Raw genomic sequence first — 18966 nt, 5'->3', positions numbered from 1 at the left:
CCAATATTCTGAACCACCACTTTCACCACTATAATTACATGAACTCCAGCATTTTACACCACATCATGCAACTCTGAAAAACACATGATCCATCAATAGCATCAACAGAAAGATCTCATCATGTTTTCTGACCTTATAGCATGTCTGGTCATTGTCTGCACTCTGCATTACTGAAAGTATTTGAGGATAAGCTATGTTCATGATCTCTGCCTTCATCTCTCTCTGGCCAATCTTAATATCTACTTGACAACAGTATCTGTCATCAGTTCACTTCCATGTGACAGTATTTGAAACCTGCGTCTCAGTAAATCAATACCTTCCTGACATCTCAAGGGTGAGGCAGTAATTCAAGGTCATGCTGAATGAAACTGCACCTTCACCTTTGTTTAAACATACATGCCCGCTAACTTTTTTTTACTCACTAAAGCTTTTTAAATATTCACCTGGCTCTCAATCATTCCAATAATACCAAGAGTTTTGACTTTATACTGACATATGACTGCATAATATGTGCGACTATCTGCTGTCATTTCACATCAAAGCAGTCTATCTTTTTTCAACTTTTGTCCATGTCTTTCTCCATCTCATAGTAGGCTACATGTTCACAAAACAAATTGTAAGATTCATGTAATTGTTTTTTTTTTTTCGATGTTTTGTGCTTTTACTAGTTAAAGATGTTATGTGGGTTTATCTGTAGAGTGAGAAATGAGGGGGAATTAATTTTTATAAGAGAACACATTTTCATTAGCAACTCATATGCTAAGCTGGTCATGTGATGTCAACATGGCGCTGCCCATGAGGGGGCGACCCACTCCATCAGGAATCTAGATTAGGCTACTACAATCCTTATTCTAGAAGACTAATTGATATTCATATTGTAATATTATATTTGTTTTATATTTTTATAATATTAATAGGCCTATTAGAATCAATATTAGAATTATATTTTTATTGCATTGAATTCAGTCTACAGAAACGCACTAGAATAGTTAATACACTATATTGATATGAATAATTAATTTACCTTTGTTGGCGATGGCATATGCTTCCTGGTACGTCACTCACTGTTGAGTTATGAGTTTTATGCATGTGGTAGACACAGTCAAGTGCTGCTGCTGATGGGCTGCCTCAGTCGTTATGCTGCCTACTTCTCTGCCAGCTGCACTTCAGTTCACTCTCAGATGCTGCTATTCCCCATGAAACACGAATGAAGCGATGCAAAAAGTGCTTTCTACACTTTTTGGGCCCAAGAGAAGCAAGGAATAAAATCAGCCTGGACCACGTCAGCTGTCACTGTTGCCGTCACACCAAAAGTTGATATAGTTTTAAATTGGGTGCAGAGATCAGGCGTGAAAGTCTCTACTCAGTAGCAAAATGACCTCTCCACCTCACAGTACAGCGTCAGAGCCTTCGTGGACTATTGGACCTGCAGAACTGGAGATGAACGAAAGTCCGCACATGCAAAATGACAGTGTGCGGTTCGGCAGGACCTCAGTGATCACTCAGCGCCAGGCACCTCACCTGCATCCCCGCATGTCCGTGTACAGCGCAACCCGTCCCACACTTTCTAGGTCCTTCTTTCAAGGACGTGTATATAATTTCTTGGAAAGACCAACGGGATGGAAATGCTTTGTGTATCATTTTACAGTGTGAGTATTTTATTCTGATTGTTACAGACAATGAGAAATAGTTTACAACTTCAGCATGCCATATTTTTTAGATTAAGAAATATTTATGTTTAAAATGATTTTACTGTTGCAAGAGGCATTTCTTCAGATAAATGTTTGATAATAGTAGGCCTATATCTTTTTCACTTTTTGCATGAAACAATGCCTTTAGTGCAGCACTTCAGCATGCAAAAACGGCACTTTATTAATATATTAAAAGATTGATTAATTGCACTGCAGTTTACTGCATTTATTTTCAACATAAAACTCATTGATGTTTTGTTTCTATTATGGTTTTAAATATTAATCTACTGGTCTATTACGTGAAAACTAAAGACAGAGAATGATACCCTGTATAAAAAGGGTGATTGTAATACCAAACCGATTGCAATACCGCTTTTTTGACTTTGGAATGAAATGAATATTTATTGTCTATGTATTAATTGTTAGTAAAAGTAAAATTACTTGAATTATTATTAAATTCATTTATATTAAAGTATTTAAGTTATGAAGGGGTCTATTTAAATAGTTCCCTTTATTTACATGGTTTTCACATTTGTTTCAGTATTATGTGCTGCTACTTTTCCCAGATAACACAAGTCTATTTGATGTGATGTTTACATACAGAGTTTTTGCTCATCTGCAATATGTCTACAGGACGTTTCCTGTCAGATGTCAAATAGACGTTTAGAAGATGTAATGATTTAGAATGCATGTTAAAATGACATCTTCTAAACGTCTATTTGACATCTGACAGGAAACGTCCTATAGACGTATTTCTGATGAGCAAACACTCTTAAAAATACGTCTTCCAGATGTAAACATCACATCAAATAGACTTGTGCTATCTGGGATGAGGAATGTCCATTAATGAGTGCATGCCTTAAGCCTGGTGCACACTGTACAATTTATAATAGTGCTTTAAAGGGTTAGTTCACCCAAAAATGAAAATTAAGTCATTAATTACTCACCCCCATGCTGTACCAACCCCGTAAGACCTTCGTTCGTCTTCGGAACACAAATGAAGATATTTTTGATTAAATTTGAGAGCTGTATAACTACCACATTGGCTCCTAAGGGACTGCCTCTTGACGGCCCAGAAAGTCAATGAAGAAAATGTTTAAATATCCCAAGTGACTACCGTGGCTCAACTATATGTTTATCAAGCGACGCGAATACTTTTTATGCGAAAAAACAAACAAAAATAACGAGTTTATTCGACTATTTCTTTTCTTCCTTGTAGGCCAGAACGAGAATTCCTTAGATTTCCACGACGCATGCGCGAGATTTGCGATCTGCTCACACCAGCTTACACTACTTCAGATCGCAATTCTCGCGCATGCGTCGTGGAAATCTATAAGGAAGTCTCGTTCTGGCCTACAAGGAAGAAAAGAAATAGTCGAATAAACTCGTTATTTTTGTTTGTTTTTTCGCACAAAAAGTATTCGCGTCGCTTGATAAACATATAGTTGAGCCACGGTAGTCACTTGGGATATTTAAACATTTTCTTCATTGACTTTCTGGGCCGTCAAGAGGCAGTCCCTTAGGAGCCAATGTGGTAGTTATACAGCTCTCAAATTTAATCAAAAATATCTTCATTTGTGTTCCGAAGACGAAAGAAGGTCTTACGGGGTTGGTACAGCATGGGGGTGAGTAATTAATGACTTAATTTTCATTTTTGGGTGAACTAACCCTTTAAGACTGTTGCTTGTCAGACTATACAAACGTTATCCCTGCCTGCTGTAAGACATGTCACACAGTAGGATCTCAGTTGTCATTCATGTCAGACTGTCAAGACACATATAAAATGGAAGAAGACATAAGAAGACTCGTCCAGAGTTTTACAACATCAATCCGTGATGCGTCCGTTGACTGTGAGCTGCTTTTACATGCGGGATAGAAATGGTGGCTAGAAAACTAAAACAATCCCTAGCTGTAATTTGGATCATGGATCAAGACGATGTGTGTGGAGCAAGTGGTGGTTTGTTGTTGTCTCAGTATTTGCGTCATCAGGTTTTGCATTCACTGGTTTTTGATTTGACTGTTGTTGTCATAGGAGAAGCCACTCTGCAGTACTGTGTCAAATCCTCTGACACTGCTATCACTCCGACTTCAGATTTTGGCCTAGGATCAAAGAATATTTTAGGATTTTCAACATTTGTCTCAGACGGCCAAATCGTTCCCAAAATCATTCCATGTGAACCTGGCTTTCGAGTGCAATGTGCTGGTAGTTCTCATCTAAAGTCATGACATCACATATAAACACTCACACAGTGACCTCAACTCTTGATATATGAAATACAGCAAGTTCCTGTTATTCAAACAGTAGAGCATGATCCTTGGAACGCACAAATTAATACAAAAGGTGTTGGCCTACTTTAAATTCAATGTAAGTTGCTTTGAATAAGAAGACAACAAATGGCAAGTGATCAAACAAAGCTACCATATTAATTAATCATGCCCTAGTGGATGATATTGTCACAGTTATGCTTATAGTTTTGGTTTCGTTTTCTATCAGTTGGTTTAATCTCCCAATTGCCTGTGTTGCTTAGTTCCTCTTTTCCCACCATAATTGGTTTACAATGATTATGCATAATCAGTTTCATTTAAAGTTTCATTTAAAGTTCCTCACCTTAGTCACTCATTCTTGATCCGGTATTGTTTGTGCATGGCACACTGTTTGTTGAATTATGTATGTTTAATAAACACTGTTGTTATTTGCACCTTCCTCTTCATCATTGGACTTAAACTGTGACAAAGTGAAGAGGGCAAATGGAACTAATCCATTTATTTAAACTTAAAAAAAAAAAGTACATTAATCAAATCTACCCAACATACAATTCTTGTTGGTTTGGTTTAACCTAGATTCGAGACAAGTTATGTCCTTATCCCAATTCTCTCTCCAAGCCTTGCTTAATGTACTACACTTTACTCAAATAAAAAGTAAAAGCTGAAAGTCCATAAAATAAAAAAAACCCAAACAGATTATGTTGTATTATAAAAGCAGCTTTGAGGTGCATTAGTTGAGCTTCTGTACACTCCTATAATTTTGTAATAGTAGCCTAATAAAATAAAAGTAACTCAAAATCAGAGAAGTAAATCAATCTTTGGCTGTATGGCTTTGTCTAGTATGAACTGATCAAAGCATCATTATTAAAGTGTAATGAATAAAAAGGACACTTTGCAGCAGAATGTAGCTGTTTTGTAATTGTCAAAATGACTCAACTCATTGGGACCTTGCATGGTCTATATCTCTAGCAGGAGAGGAGGTGATAGCGGGCAGCTAAACTTGGCTTCAGAGGTGACTGTGTTCAGCAGGGGCCCCGTGGGTTTGGTAACCCTGTGACTCAGTGGTGTGACTGGTGTCGGGCAGAGATGCCAAGAGAACATGGGAATCTGAGTGTTAGGGTGTCAGATGCTGCATCACTGTACAAAAAAACTGTAAAAGATCATGGATCATTTAAGTTATACTTTAGTTTTATGTGTTTGTAAGAATGACGAGCATGAGGCTGAGGGTTGGAGGTTAGTCTGTAATTAACTGGTGGCTCGTCATACCATATGTGCTTTATTCAAAGTGATTTACGGTGTGCTAATATTGTGAATGTCCCTATGGAACAAATTGAGGTTAATTGCCTCGCTTAAGGGCACAACTGGACTCTCCGGGCTGCTCAGTGCATAATTCATCCCCACCTGTTGCCTTAGTGTATATGGCCTTGAGCACTAGTCGACCACTTGACCACACAGTCATCCGCAACAGGAAATTGAGGAGTCTCGCCTGAATACGGAAGCGTTATGGAAGCGTGTGTGTAGGAGGCAGGGTATGTTAGCCAAGAATGTGCACATGCTTATCGCTGCTTCAAAGACTGCAAAGCCATGGGGGAATGGAAGGCACAAAGTGTGAACCTTGTCTGTGAACGTGCACATGCTGTTAGAAAAAGTAGTATTTGTGCTCCATACAATTTTATTGTTTTCTGCACAGCAGTGCATCTGATATCTATCTATCTATCTATCTATCTATCTATCTATCTATCTATCTATCTATCTATCTATCTATCTATCTATCTATCTATCTATCTATCTATCTATCTATCTATCTATCTATCTATCTATCTATCTATCTATCTATCTATCTATCTATCTATCTATCTATCTGTCTGTCTGTCTGTCTGTCTGTCTGTCTGTCTGTCTATCTATCTATCTATCTATCTATCTATCTATATATCTATCTATCTATCTATCAATTCAATTCAATTCAAATTGCTTTATTGGCATGACTGTACATATTACAATATTGCCAAAGCTTGTAACACATAGCATAGTGAAGACATCAATAAAAACAAAGTATTATAACAACTTAAATTGAAATGTACAAATTAAATTAATTGCAAAAAATAACAGTGTAACAGATTATAAATTCTATGAACGTTTGATACCACAGTGTTTTAACATATATATACACACATACACACATTACTGAGGGTCACTGTGGTGGACATTAGGGAAACACACTGAGGTCACACACACACATTCACCTACTGTCTCTCAGGCTGTGGCACGCACACACGTATCTGGCAGTCAGTGCTGCGGTCTGTCCCTCTCCTAGTAAGATCTTTATCTGCTCTACTTCAGTCATGGTTGTAAAGTTGTGTATTATTAAGTTATTAAGTTTTTTGAGGTAGAGGTCTCTGATCGAGCTGTATTTGTGGCAGTGGAGGAGGAAGTGCGTCTCTGTCTCGATTTCTCCTGTCCTACACTGAACACACACCCTTTGCTCTCGGGGTAGCCAGCTCTTTCTGTGTCTGCCGGTCTCGATGGCTAGACTGTGTTCACTCAGCCTGTACTTGCTCAGGATCTGTCTCTGCTTTGTGTCTCTCACACTCTGGAGATATTCCTCCGTTTCATAATTTGATTTCAGATTTCGATAGAATTGTAGTTTACTTTGTGTTTTGGTTTCCTGATCCCAATGTTCCAGATATGTATTTTTAGACTGTTTAGTAATTTGGTTTATTCTGATTTGTGTGTGAGGAGCAGTGCTGGTCTGAGACTGGTGAGTGTTAGTAGGGTTAGTCGAGTTAGTGAGTTTCAGGACCAGCTGACTGAGGAGACTCTTTTCGGGGTTCAGTTCTTGGGTCTGTAATGCTTTAAAATGTAGCGATTCTGTGGGACTTGATTTTAGATGCATCCAGAATTTGAGGGATCTTTTTTGCATATTAATAATCAATGGGAATCGGCCTAATTCTGCCCTACACGCATTATTGGGTGTTTTCCTTTGTAGTTTTAGTATCATTTTGCAGAATTCTGTGTGTAGGGCTTAATTGTTAGTCTATCTATCTATCTATCTATCTATCTATCTATCTATCTATCTATCTATCTATCTATCTATCTATCTATCTATCTATCTATCTATCTATCTATCTATCTATCTATCTATCTATCTATCTATCTATCTATCTATCTATCTATCTATCTATCTATCTATCTATCTATCTATCTATCTGTATGTCTGTCTGTCTATCTGTCTGTCTGTCTGTCTGTCTGTCTGTCTGTCAATCTATCTATCTATCTATCTGTATGTCTATCTATCTATCTATCTATCTATCTATCTATCTATCTATCTATCTATCTATCTATCTATCTATCTATCTATCTATCTATCTATCTATCTATCTATCTATCTATCTATCTATCTATCTATCTATCTATCTATCTATCTATCTATCTATCTATCTATCTATCTATCTATCTATCTATCTATCTATCTATCTGTGGCGGTTGCCAGCTGGAGTGGCCTGTTTGTCCACCGGAGGGCACTCCAGGTGGGACTGGGTTTCACACAAACTCCATTTCCCATAAGCCCCGTACCTAGCACTGATTACCGGCACAGGTGTTCCTCATTTCAACGCTCCATATAAACAGCCCTCAGACTCTCTATCAGGGCGAAGTCTTGTTTTGCCCCGGCGACATTTCTGAGCGTTTTCCCTGTGTTTATCTGGATTCTCTGTTTATCGACCCTCGACTGTTCCTGGACTTTGATTCTCTGTTTGCTGCCTGCCCCGACCCTTGCCTGTTATCTCTGGATTCTGATTGTTGCCGCCTGTCCTGACCTCTGCCTGGTATTGTTTATGCTCTGGATTACCTGCTCTATATTGTATGCCGATCGTTGACTTCTGCCTGTCTGACTATTCTTAATAAATATAAACTGCACATGGATCTGCACGCTTCCGCCTCTCCATGACACTATCTATCTATCTATATGTCTGTCTCTCTGTCTATCTATCTATCTATCTATCTATCTATCTATCTATCTATCTATCTATCTATCTATCTATCTATCTATCTATCTATCTATCTATCTATCTATCTATCTATCTATCTATCTATCTATCTATCTATCTATATGTCTGTCTATCTATCTATCTATCTATCTATCTATCTATCTATCTATCTATCTATCTATCTATCTATCTATCTATCTATCTATCTATCTATCTATCTATCTGTCTGTCTGTCTGTCTGTCTGTCTGTCTGTCTGTCTGTCTGTCTGTCTGTCTGTCTGTCCGTCCGTCCGTCCGTCCGTCCGTCCGTCCGTCCGTCCGTCCGTCCGTCCGTCCGTCCGTCCGTCCGTCCGTCCGTCCGTCCGTCCGTCCGTCCGTCCGTCCGTCCGTCCGTCCGTCCGTCCGTCCGTCCGTCCGTCCGTCCGTCCGTCCGTCCGTCCGTCCGTCCGTCCGTCCGTCCGTCCGTCCGTCCGTCCGTCCGTCCGTCCGTCCGTCCGTCCGTCCGTCCGTCCGTCCGTCCGTCCGTCCGTCCGTCCGTCCGTCCGTCCGTCCGTCCGTCCGTCCGTCCGTCCGTCCGTCCGTCCGTCCGTCCGTCCGTCCGTCCGTCCGTCCGTCCGTCCGTCCGTCCGTCCGTCCGTCCGTCCGTCCGTCCGTCCGTCCGTCCGTCCGTCCGTCCGTCCGTCCGTCCGTCCGTCCGTCCGTCCGTCCGTCCGTCCGTCCGTCCGTCCGTCCGTCCGTCCGTCCGTCCGTCCGTCCGTCCGTCCGTCCATCCGTTTCAAACTGGCAAACTTCAAGGCTTTTTAAACTTTAAAACAAGCTTTTTCATGACTTGACAAACTTGAATTGTCTGGTTCAAAATGAAGGTTATTTCTTTGAATTTAACTTCAAGAATTCCTGTAGCTGAAACAGCAGAGCACTGTCACGGGTTTAAAAAATGGGTTTGATATCCCTTGAATGCCTTGTAAGTCACTTATCTATCTGCCCAAGATGCAGTGTTCAATTTAACCATCCTTACACTCAAATTCAGATTGCAATTCTGCATCCTGTTTGCTACTTCAGTTCAAATGAGAATGGGACTGAATTGGAATCAAAAAGGCGTTATGAATCTGTTATTTTCAGAACACTATACTACACACCAGAGACACCAGTGAAGAGGCAAATATTTATAGGGATTCCAAATATTATTTATCAAAACTGCTTATACATTTCAGTGGTATCTGCAGGAATGAATAGTTAAAATTGCCTCATGCAAATTTGATTATGTTTAGATCCAGACCTCATAAATATGATTTCTCATTGCCCTGATTATTTTCTGTCTAATTGTATCTCTAATTGCTGTGGTGTGTGCTGTTTATTATCCCTGACTAACCGCGTGCGGATCAAATATTTCTTGCATTGTACGGTAGCCTGTGGCATGTTTATTGACATGTAACTTCTGCTTGCGGCAGATTCAAGGTCATTCAGCAGTAATAATTACATAATAAGATAGATTTTTGTCAGACAGCCATCGGTTATGTGTGTATGTTTACCCACATCTCTGGTCCCTCCCTCTGAATTTGTGATGACAGGCAACAGCTGGACACTGTTTGTCTGGCAGCTGGGTTTCATACCTCTTGGTGTTTCATTTTTATTGTTAATGCAGTCAGACTGATGAATTATTGAGCTGATAGAGCAGTTGTAATGGGTTAAGCATCACTGCCAAAAACAAACAGTAATGTGCATTTCAGAGAAGATTAAAACACATTTTTAATTACAAGATTAAATGTATTCCTAATTAAATCAGTAGATGACTTTCAAATCTGATGTACCAAAAAACTGTTTTTGTCTTCTACTATTGAAAATTATGATTTCTTTATGTTTGTGATTATGATAACTAAATTAAAGCAAATAAAGAAGATTAAAGCACATGAGAATATACCATTTGCATAGTTGTCTGTGAACAACCTCTAAAATTTCTCTCTAAAATTAAATAAAGTTACAACTTTATTTGTTTAAACTGAGAGTACACATGATATGTTTAATCTACGGTATTACTGTAGATTCTTCAAGGGTTTAGAAACTGAACCCGTATATTTTTGGCATGTTCTAGTTTCTTTGAACAGTCTATTATAGTCTGTGAATCCGAGAAAAGATAAATTTCCTAAACCGAGTTGCTTATTAGCATGCATGTTACTTGGATATTACTTGGATATATTTTTTTTTATTATTTATAGAGCACATATTAATGCCTTATTCTGCAAGGCCACAACCCTTAATCTAGGTAATCTTAGGTACCCCATACCTAAACTTAACAACTTACTATCAATAATCAGTAATTAAAAGTTTATTTAGACAAAAGTTGTGGTTAATTATTTAGAAATTTAGTTGCGAATTGCACCCTAAAGAGTGATGAAGAAAGTATCTATTTAAACTTTGGATATTGACATCTTTGTGGGGGCATTTTGTCCCCATTGAGTTTACCAGGACCACACACACACACACATCTTAGCATGTTAAAATGGCATATTGACATGTCTTCCTTTCCCCCTGCAGATTCCTCATTGTGCTTTCTTGCCTGATCCTCAGTGTGCTGTCCACCATTGATGAGTATCAAACACTGGCTAATACAACACTATTCTGGGTGGTGAGTCTCACTGCTTTAGACTTACAGTGTGTCTATTTTTTATTTTTTTATATATGAAACTAAATTATTGTGCTGCTTTTTAAGGTTTATAACACCTGGTGGATTTGGACAATTGATTCAAATTTTCTGACCTGTAACAGGCAACATAAGTAACAAACAGTCATATTGCATGGGGGCATATTGCCAACTTTATGTCATTGAGGCTCTGGACCTTTTACACTAAAGATAGCTATTGTTTTTGTAGATTAAATAGATTTGATGTTCAAATTTAACATAGCCACCCTCTTGATGTTGCTCATTGTTTAGCTTGTTCTCCAGTGTTCTCTGCCCTTGGTTTTATCCAGCAGAGGGCAGCAGTTCATCATTTTGGATTTTCCATTTGATGCAGTGGCTTTACATTGTTTTCCCCCATCTAATGTAGAAAAAAGAAACACTCACATTATAGCGCATATTATTGCCTTATTTATTTAGCAGGTTATTTTTTTCTACATGACTGAGACAGGGAAAAAACAAACAATTGAATGCAATGGAGCCAATGGAATGCAATTGAATGCAATGGATCATTTTAGCCGTGGTTAATGCCTTTATTGCTTTATTATATAAGGAAGAACTCTCCCAAAAATGTAAACTGTCATCATTTACTCACCTTTTTTTATCTGCGGGAACACAATAATGAGGGATGTGAAGATTGTCAAGCTCCAAAAAGCACAGTAAACTATCTGTGTGCCCTTAGACCTTCCAGTGAAGGTCTAAGGGTGCTCGATAACTTCCACCGATCGCAGAGTCCAATGCAATACCAAGAAGAATTTATATTGAATTTTACACCCCATGGTTATACTAAAGAAACGTTAGTCACAAAAACAGACAAAACAGACACCCCTTGTTGTGTTTATGCTTCTTAAATAAACATAATAACTATATATAAAATTACATCTAAACGCATGAACGTTACGTTTCAAAGACGGGAGGACAGTACATTTTGAAGACTCTGCCATAATCCCGTTTTCCTCTGCTTGAATCTCCCCAACCGGAAACTGAAGAGCATCCTTGCGTCAAATGCGTAACTTATATTATAGCATATAGCCCATTCCAGGTCTTTTGGAGTCATAATGTTTAAGGAAGAGATGCTATTCACTTATAATCTTGCTCGCCAATTCAAAAAGATTTTCTTGGTCAGCCCTCCTTACACTCCTTGCTGTAAGTACCAGCACTGCCTTAATGAATTCAAGGCCGGATAACCCTCTCAGCAAACAGACACTGCAAAGTCTATATCACACACAGGCAGCTCAATTCACAGAAGATGAAGGTGTTCTGTTGTCTAGAATGGCAGCTTGAGCTGGCATTCTTAAATCATTCTGTTTACTTTGTTCAATAATCCATAGCAGTGTTTCTGCTGCGCATTAATTGCTTCAGGGCTTGTTAGCGCATCTGAGGCTTTGTTTTGATCAATATTCAGATCACAGTCTGTCAAGTAATTAATGTGCTCGCTGAAGCATTGTCTCCTGACAGAGGCTTGGTTAAATATGAACGTAATCAATACCAACCTCTAAAACAATAGCTAGCATTTGTGTCGAAGGTCAAGAGCCTCAATGCCATATGTGCGTATTAGTCAATGTTCCCCATGCAATATGCCTGTTTACAGGCCGAGGAACAGAGACAAAAGACATTCAATTGTCTAAGGACGGCAGAAAAAGGAGAAAGGGAGGGATAGAGATTATAACCCAGTGACTGCATGGCAAAGGTCAATCCGACCACCGGCTAATGGGATTAAATCTATGCTTCATGTTCATTAGCCGGTGCCTCGCATCACAAGTTAATTCTGCAGAGTAGGGTTTGATGCCGAAGAGGCCCTTTCGGATTAGATATCCAGCTACTGCAGCCCCGAGCTTAACCAAGCTTACAACAGGTGTTGTCTGGTGTGTGTTAAAAAAAAATCATCCAAAATCAAATAGCATACATTTAGGGTGGGTAGATACAGTCAATTGAGGGAGCAGGGTGTTCTCACAGGAAGTAGAACACTTGTTTTAAGGGCTGAAACCTTCCGTTAGACCCAATCACCATGTCATCCCTACCCCCCTTGTTCACACCCTATTTTAATGAGGCACGGCCCTCTGCATTGCGTCTCACAGCTGTTGAGGCAAACAAAGGCAGACTTGCCCCTTTCTATAGCTTTTCAAGACAGTCAAACTGCTCGCATGATCAAAATTTATGATTCCTTACAGCACATAAGATGTGTATGGGTCACAAACAAATAAGAGTGTCCATGATTAAAAGAAAGAAAAAAAAAAACAATCTTGTTTAAAACACATTTTTGTGATATACTCTTTGTATTCATGTAGATAATTGAATATGGTGTTACCACATGATTATTGGTAACACTTTATAATACTGTTCCATTGAATAACTACATGGGGACAAATGAGTAATGCAATATTAACAATTCTAGTAACTACTATACAAGAAATAATGATAAATAGTTAGTAAGTAGTTGTGCTCAGTTGAATGAGGTAGTTCACTAGCTAATCAATAACTACAATTTTTTTTTCATACCTCCCAGGGGACTACTAAGAATACAGGTTCATAATGCATAATGTATGAAGATCATGATAAACCACTAGTAATGACTCGAGTATCATCAAATCATTCAGAAGGAATTACTAATTATTTGTATCAGTTTACTAAAGTGAAAAGGCTGATCACTCCCTAATACTGACTGAAGTCATTGTAAGCATTTGAGGTTTTTGTAACAAGTTTTTACTTCAGAATTAATTATACTTTATGCATTATTCACATTAATTATGCACCTGTGTATAGTTATCTGGGAGGTATGAAATATAGTTGTTTTTGATTAGTTAATAGTGAACTACTGCATTCAACTGAGAAGTATTATGGATTTGTTAATCATTGTTACTCTTAGAATATTAATATTGCGTTCCTCATTTGTTCCTGTGTAGTTAATATATTTTTATATATTTTTCATTGTAAAAAAATAATAATAAATTTTTTGGGCAACCCACCACATAAAAAAGTCTATTTATCTGATCATTTTAACCGATTTATTGATTTTGACACAGTTTACAAGGGTCCCCTCTTTGATATAATTTCCTATTTATTTAGCGGACAAAGAGTTTTGTATATTATTTGCAGTGAAGCATTTTGTTGGGGAAAAACAAATCAATAAAATGGTAATAAAAGATTACCAAACTACTAAATAATGTTTTCAAAAACATTCTTTTTTTGTGACATCAGAACAGTCATGCCCAAAATAAATATTAAAATAAATTTGAATTCAATTTAATTTTTTTTTTTACACATTTCATTTGTATGTATTTTTGAACAAATCAATAGATAAAATGCATACTTTCCCCCATTTCTTCTGCTATACCAGAGGCTGGATATCATGGTTAAGATCCCAAAATTCTCTTCTTCTTTTTTTACATTGAGTAAGTGCTTAAGTAAATTAAGCTAAAGCTTATCAGGCAAATCTTACTAAGTACAAATTAATCATTAACTTAAATCAATTGTTCAACACTTTTTTCCAGTGTTAGCCTCTAATAGTCTTGATAGGCCCCGTTATTAGCTTGACATTGTTTCACAGTGAAGAAGAGCTACTGAACATTAGCACTACTTACATCCACACACATGCTGTTGACACTTATTAACTGAGCCTATTCTGAGACTATTGTGCGTGTCACACTTCTGGGGTGAAGCGTCAGAGACTGATCATTACCTTGCTAACAGTGGTCACACAGGACGTTACGCCACACACAGGTGCTGGATGTCACACAGGACACTAGACTGACCCGACACCACGCGCAGTGAGAAATCCCTCACCGGAGGATTGTGATCTCACGTGCTTCCCTGTCCCCCAAAAAGTGTCATAGCTGTCACCAAACGTCCTGCTAAGTGTGCTAACACATCCTCAAGCTCAGTCTCTACGTGTTGGGAGGACAGTAGTCCTGCCATGGGGTGCTAACTCCTTCTCCAGGCAATTATCAGTTACAGATATAACCCCCTCCTAATTAGACAGAACACAGATGTCTCTCTCTTTGTCATGTGTTAACCAAGGCCCACCATGAATGGCTAATAAAACTGAAAACGGACAAAAGCCTCTATAATGATGAAATTTTCTATTTGAAAGCACCATGAATATGTAATAAGCATTTATTGCTGTATTTTAACAATGTGCTGTGATGTTTTAACCCTGGGTCAAAGAAACTAAACATTATCCAGTGCATTTTAGCTTTCTAAAAGCACAGTGGATTATTTGCGTGAAGGGATATTAGTTATGAGGTGAACCCACAAAGTTTTAAATGTTCATTTCTAACGCTTTGAGTGATTGGACAAATCACCTTTATCTCATTTGCACTGATAAGACACTGCATCTAGTCAGTTACCCTCCCCCAACACAGTAGCTAAAGCCTTTCTGTTGTGTGTGACAGGATACAAAGGCCTGAGATAACAAATAAAACTGCGTAGCTTTTCAAACAATGTTTTAATGCGTAACGTTTCAGTCAAAAGAGTTAAATAGTTCACCCAAAAATGTACTCACCCTTGTGTCGTTCCAAACCTAAGTTTCTTTCTTCTGTTAAAACACAAAAGAAGATGTTTTAAAGAATGTTGGTAACCAGACGGTTACTGGCATCCATTGACTTCCATAGTATTTTTTTCATACAGTTGTGGGTGAAATAGCCCTTTAACTTCTTTCTTAAGAAATTTTTTGTGAATCTGGTCTTTGATAACATTCCCAGAATGTTAGCACAAAAACATTATTTATACATCGTTCATGAAACATTTTATTTGGATGGTCATGTAAAGTTTCAGAACATACACAAGAAACACTTCCCCAATAATGTTGGCAATATATATTATTTATATCAGGGGTTTGTCCACTATCTTTAGAATATTATCTTTTGTGTTCTGCAGAAGAAAGAAATTCATACATGTTTGGAACAACATGATGACAGATTTTGGTGAAAATTTCCCTTTAAGAACACATTAGTTCCTTTCAAATTCCCACGGTGACACCAGTAATATATTTGCTTTGTGTCTTTCTTTTCAAGTGTCAGTTAATGCTATTATTTATTATCAGACTTCAAGTGTTTGCTTTGGCTAGATCACAAAAGGATGGAGCAGAAAAAGTCACTCAATGCCAAATCACAAGCTTCATAGTAAGTCCATTTTTAATATTTAATGTAATCTTATAAGATTGAGGACAAAGGTCAGCTGACCCTTGCTGTTATTACAGTGAACCCTTCCTCAGCTCACCCATTGCGACCGCATTCCAGCTGCGTTTTGGATGGGATAGCTGATTGCCATGGTAACTGAGAGAGGCCCTTGCATCTGGGGTCCTGTTTCCTCTCACCCTATACCACCCCTCCCCAAAACTGATCCCATGGCCTCTGTCGCCCACTGGCCGTCCACCCAGACCTTTCATATGCCAGCTGGTCACTGTGATCACAAGCCTAGATTTAATTAGATAGCACAGAGAAACCCGCAGCACGGAGACAACAAAATGGGCCTTGCTAATCTGACATAAAGTTAGAGTGTTAGAAAATCATTCAATTTGTTCTATTTAAAAAAAAGTTTAAATAGTATAAATGTGGGGTTAAGATTAGGGGTTAGTATATTGCATCAAATTATTAAGCATTTGATACAGTATTAGTATATTTTATCAAATTGTTAAGTTCATAGTGTCAGCAGGGTTGAAATAAAGGCAGGATCTAATTGCATGTCGTTCTTTAATCAAAACAATGTCAAGCTAACACACGTCCAAGAATACATGAAACAAAACACAGGAAACAACTTTAAGATAGATGAGATCTGACAAAGACTAAGGGGCCGTGTTTACGCGACACCGCTTTCAACTAAAACGTAAAACTTTTTATGCGTTTTGGTCGTTCATTCAAACTGATGTCATGCACATGCATGTTCACTGTTTCATCAAGCCATCTAATGCCTTGGCAGCAGAATACAGCGTTTTAGTCATTTTGGCGGATCCGTGGGAATGGGGATCGTTTTGACAATGGTGTCGTTTGTACACGGAAAACTCAAAGGGAAAACTTCTCAGTTTTAAGCATATTGTTGTCGTTTAAATGTACCCTGAAACAAAAACATAGCTATATACACAGGGAAAACTAGGATTGAACAAGAAAATTAGCAAGAAACATGAGGGAAAATTAAAAACCATGGCAACAGAAAAGAATAAACAAAGAAAATGTAGGCCATGTATTATGGCTGATGATTGTTCCTAAAAAATTGTTAAATTGCATTTGACATTGTAGACAGTGAGACAGCCTAGTTTCAGTCTAGTTTCTTGCAGCCTCTTTCCTGTGCTGTGACCTCTGCTGGTTGGACTCACTTTTTCCACCTCTCATGTTCTGTCTGTTCCCACAGGATAGGGAAGTGCCTGTAATTTAATTTCATTTTGGAGGCGCTTTAGACAGGCTAGGCAAGCGAGCTGGCCGGCTCTGTGCCAGGATCCGTCCCCAGGCAGCTGACCAAGCTCCTTCTTAGCCTCTTCTCAGACCTGGATCCAGCTCTCCAGACTGCTTGTGTGACAGAGGGCTTCACGGCCAGCCTCATAACTCATACATGTCTGGTTCCTCGCAGCTCTCAAAGGGCCTGTGCTCAGCGGACTCTCAGGCTTCTTTTGTTTTCTCTTCTTTAAGAAGGAGACAAGGGCAACTGCTGTTGTTGGCCATGACCATGAACCACCCGTGTGTGTTTTCACACAACCCTGTGTCAGGGCTGTGAATTCTCAATATGCATCTGTTACATGCATCCCATGTATATTATTATTGTGCTTTATGCATTGCACAATATATTATAAATGATGCATGACCAAATAATGTATAATCTTTTGTGTGAATATGGTGAATTCAATGGATTCTTTGTCCATAGAGCTGGCATTATATATCTCGGTCATGGGATTGCAGCATCAAGTTGCAATAGGTGCACAGAGAACAGTGGAGGATTTTGTTCTAGACATACCTCATAAATATTTTAAAAGGCAATATATTGCTCATGAGGAATATCTAGCCGAGGAGCTCCACAATGACAGCCATTCTCCTTTTCCACACAATAAAGCTTTATTGGTAAACCCATTCTCAAAGCGGACATCTCATTGCTCAAATAAATTACTTCTCTATACTTACAGAGTTGTATTATAGCACAGAATTTTACATTATGTCTCAGTCGAATCAATTAGCTCTTTATACTTACGTTGTTATGTTCTAATAAATCTCACATTATGTTTCAGCTATATAATTTCTCATTGTCATGAGCACATAATATCACTATGATATGCGTTTAGTGCTCATTGTGTAAGCACAGTGTGTCTGTCTCTTTCATTCTGCAGGAATTTGTGCTGGTAGTGTTCTTTGGTGTGGAGTATGTGGTACGTTTGTGGTCAGCAGGATGCCGGAGTAAATATGTTGGACTTCTGGGTAGGCTTCGCTTTGCCCGAAAGCCCATCTCTGTTATTGGTGAGTGTGTGAATGAATTTTCAAAACGCCCTATTATGTATTTTCTGGTGCATTCATAAAAGTGTTGTTTTCTGTTGTTGCAGTTAACATGTTTGCATGTTTTTCTTGTTCTAGACCTGATTGTGGTGGTGGCTTCCATCATTGTATTGGTAGTTGGCTCTAATGGTCAGGTTTTTGCCACCTCTGCTGTAAGGTAAGGTTTAATGTTTTAATATATAAGTCACTGAAGTCTCTTTGTCCCTTCTGGTACAAGATTAAGCAGGCTTAGATGTACTGTAACTCTCCTGTATTGAAGTCATGACATGATGTTGTTTACAGAGGAGTTCGGTTCCTTCAAATCTTGCGAATGCTGCATGTGGATCGACAGGGAGGAACCTGGCGGCTGCTTGGATCAGTGGTCTTCCTACATCGACAGGTGAAGCATATGCCTTTTCATATTTAATGTTTTGTACTGCGGAAGTAAAAATTACAGCGTGAAATTTCTATAGAGGTGCTCAGGAGACCGAATCAAATATTATTTTTGCATTTCCATTTGCTCCAACAGTAGAAAATAAAAAAATAAAAAAATAAAACATTTACAGTATACGGCATTTCAAAATGTTTGTAGACAATAGGCACCGCGATACTTCCGGTTGGCAGAGCGCGAGTGGCTTCTACTGACTAACTGAAGAGATCCAGCCGGCTACTGTAACAGTTCAGCCCAAGACGTCATATAACTGACGCTTTTGACCATACATCAACATCCGACGTTTTAGGGTACCCTTTATCGTCAGAACCCTACCCCAGACCTAAACCTACCCACGTCATCTAACTGACGCTAAAGGTAAAGCGTCAGTTGGATGACGCCCTAGGATCGTCATCTAACTGATGTTGAAGGGTACCCTAAAACAGAGGATGTTGACATAAGGTCAAAA

At 38.6% G+C, this 18966-nt stretch overlaps 1 protein-coding gene across 1 annotated transcript in view; it reads left to right on the top strand.

Annotated features, from left to right (window-relative positions):
* Positions 1–1104: 1104 nt before the first annotated feature.
* Positions 1105–18966, top strand: part of kcnq1.1 (potassium voltage-gated channel, KQT-like subfamily, member 1.1) — a 37774-nt gene continuing 19912 nt past the window's right edge. Inside the window, exons 1-5 of the mRNA XM_039658091.2 lie at positions 1105–1649; positions 10475–10565; positions 17926–18052; positions 18167–18245; positions 18371–18467. Coding sequence (XP_039514025.2) covers positions 1375–1649; positions 10475–10565; positions 17926–18052; positions 18167–18245; positions 18371–18467 — 669 coding nt within the window. The 5' untranslated portion in view covers positions 1105–1374. The remainder of the gene's footprint in view (positions 1650–10474; positions 10566–17925; positions 18053–18166; positions 18246–18370; positions 18468–18966) is intronic.

This window comes from Pimephales promelas, chromosome 1 (assembly GCF_988280905.1).
Source record: "Pimephales promelas chromosome 1, fPimPro1.hap1.1, whole genome shotgun sequence".
Taxonomy (NCBI): domain Eukaryota; kingdom Metazoa; phylum Chordata; class Actinopteri; order Cypriniformes; family Leuciscidae; genus Pimephales; species Pimephales promelas.
The sequence above is the reverse complement of the archived record's forward strand: the minus strand, read 5'-3'. Positions and strand labels throughout refer to the sequence as shown.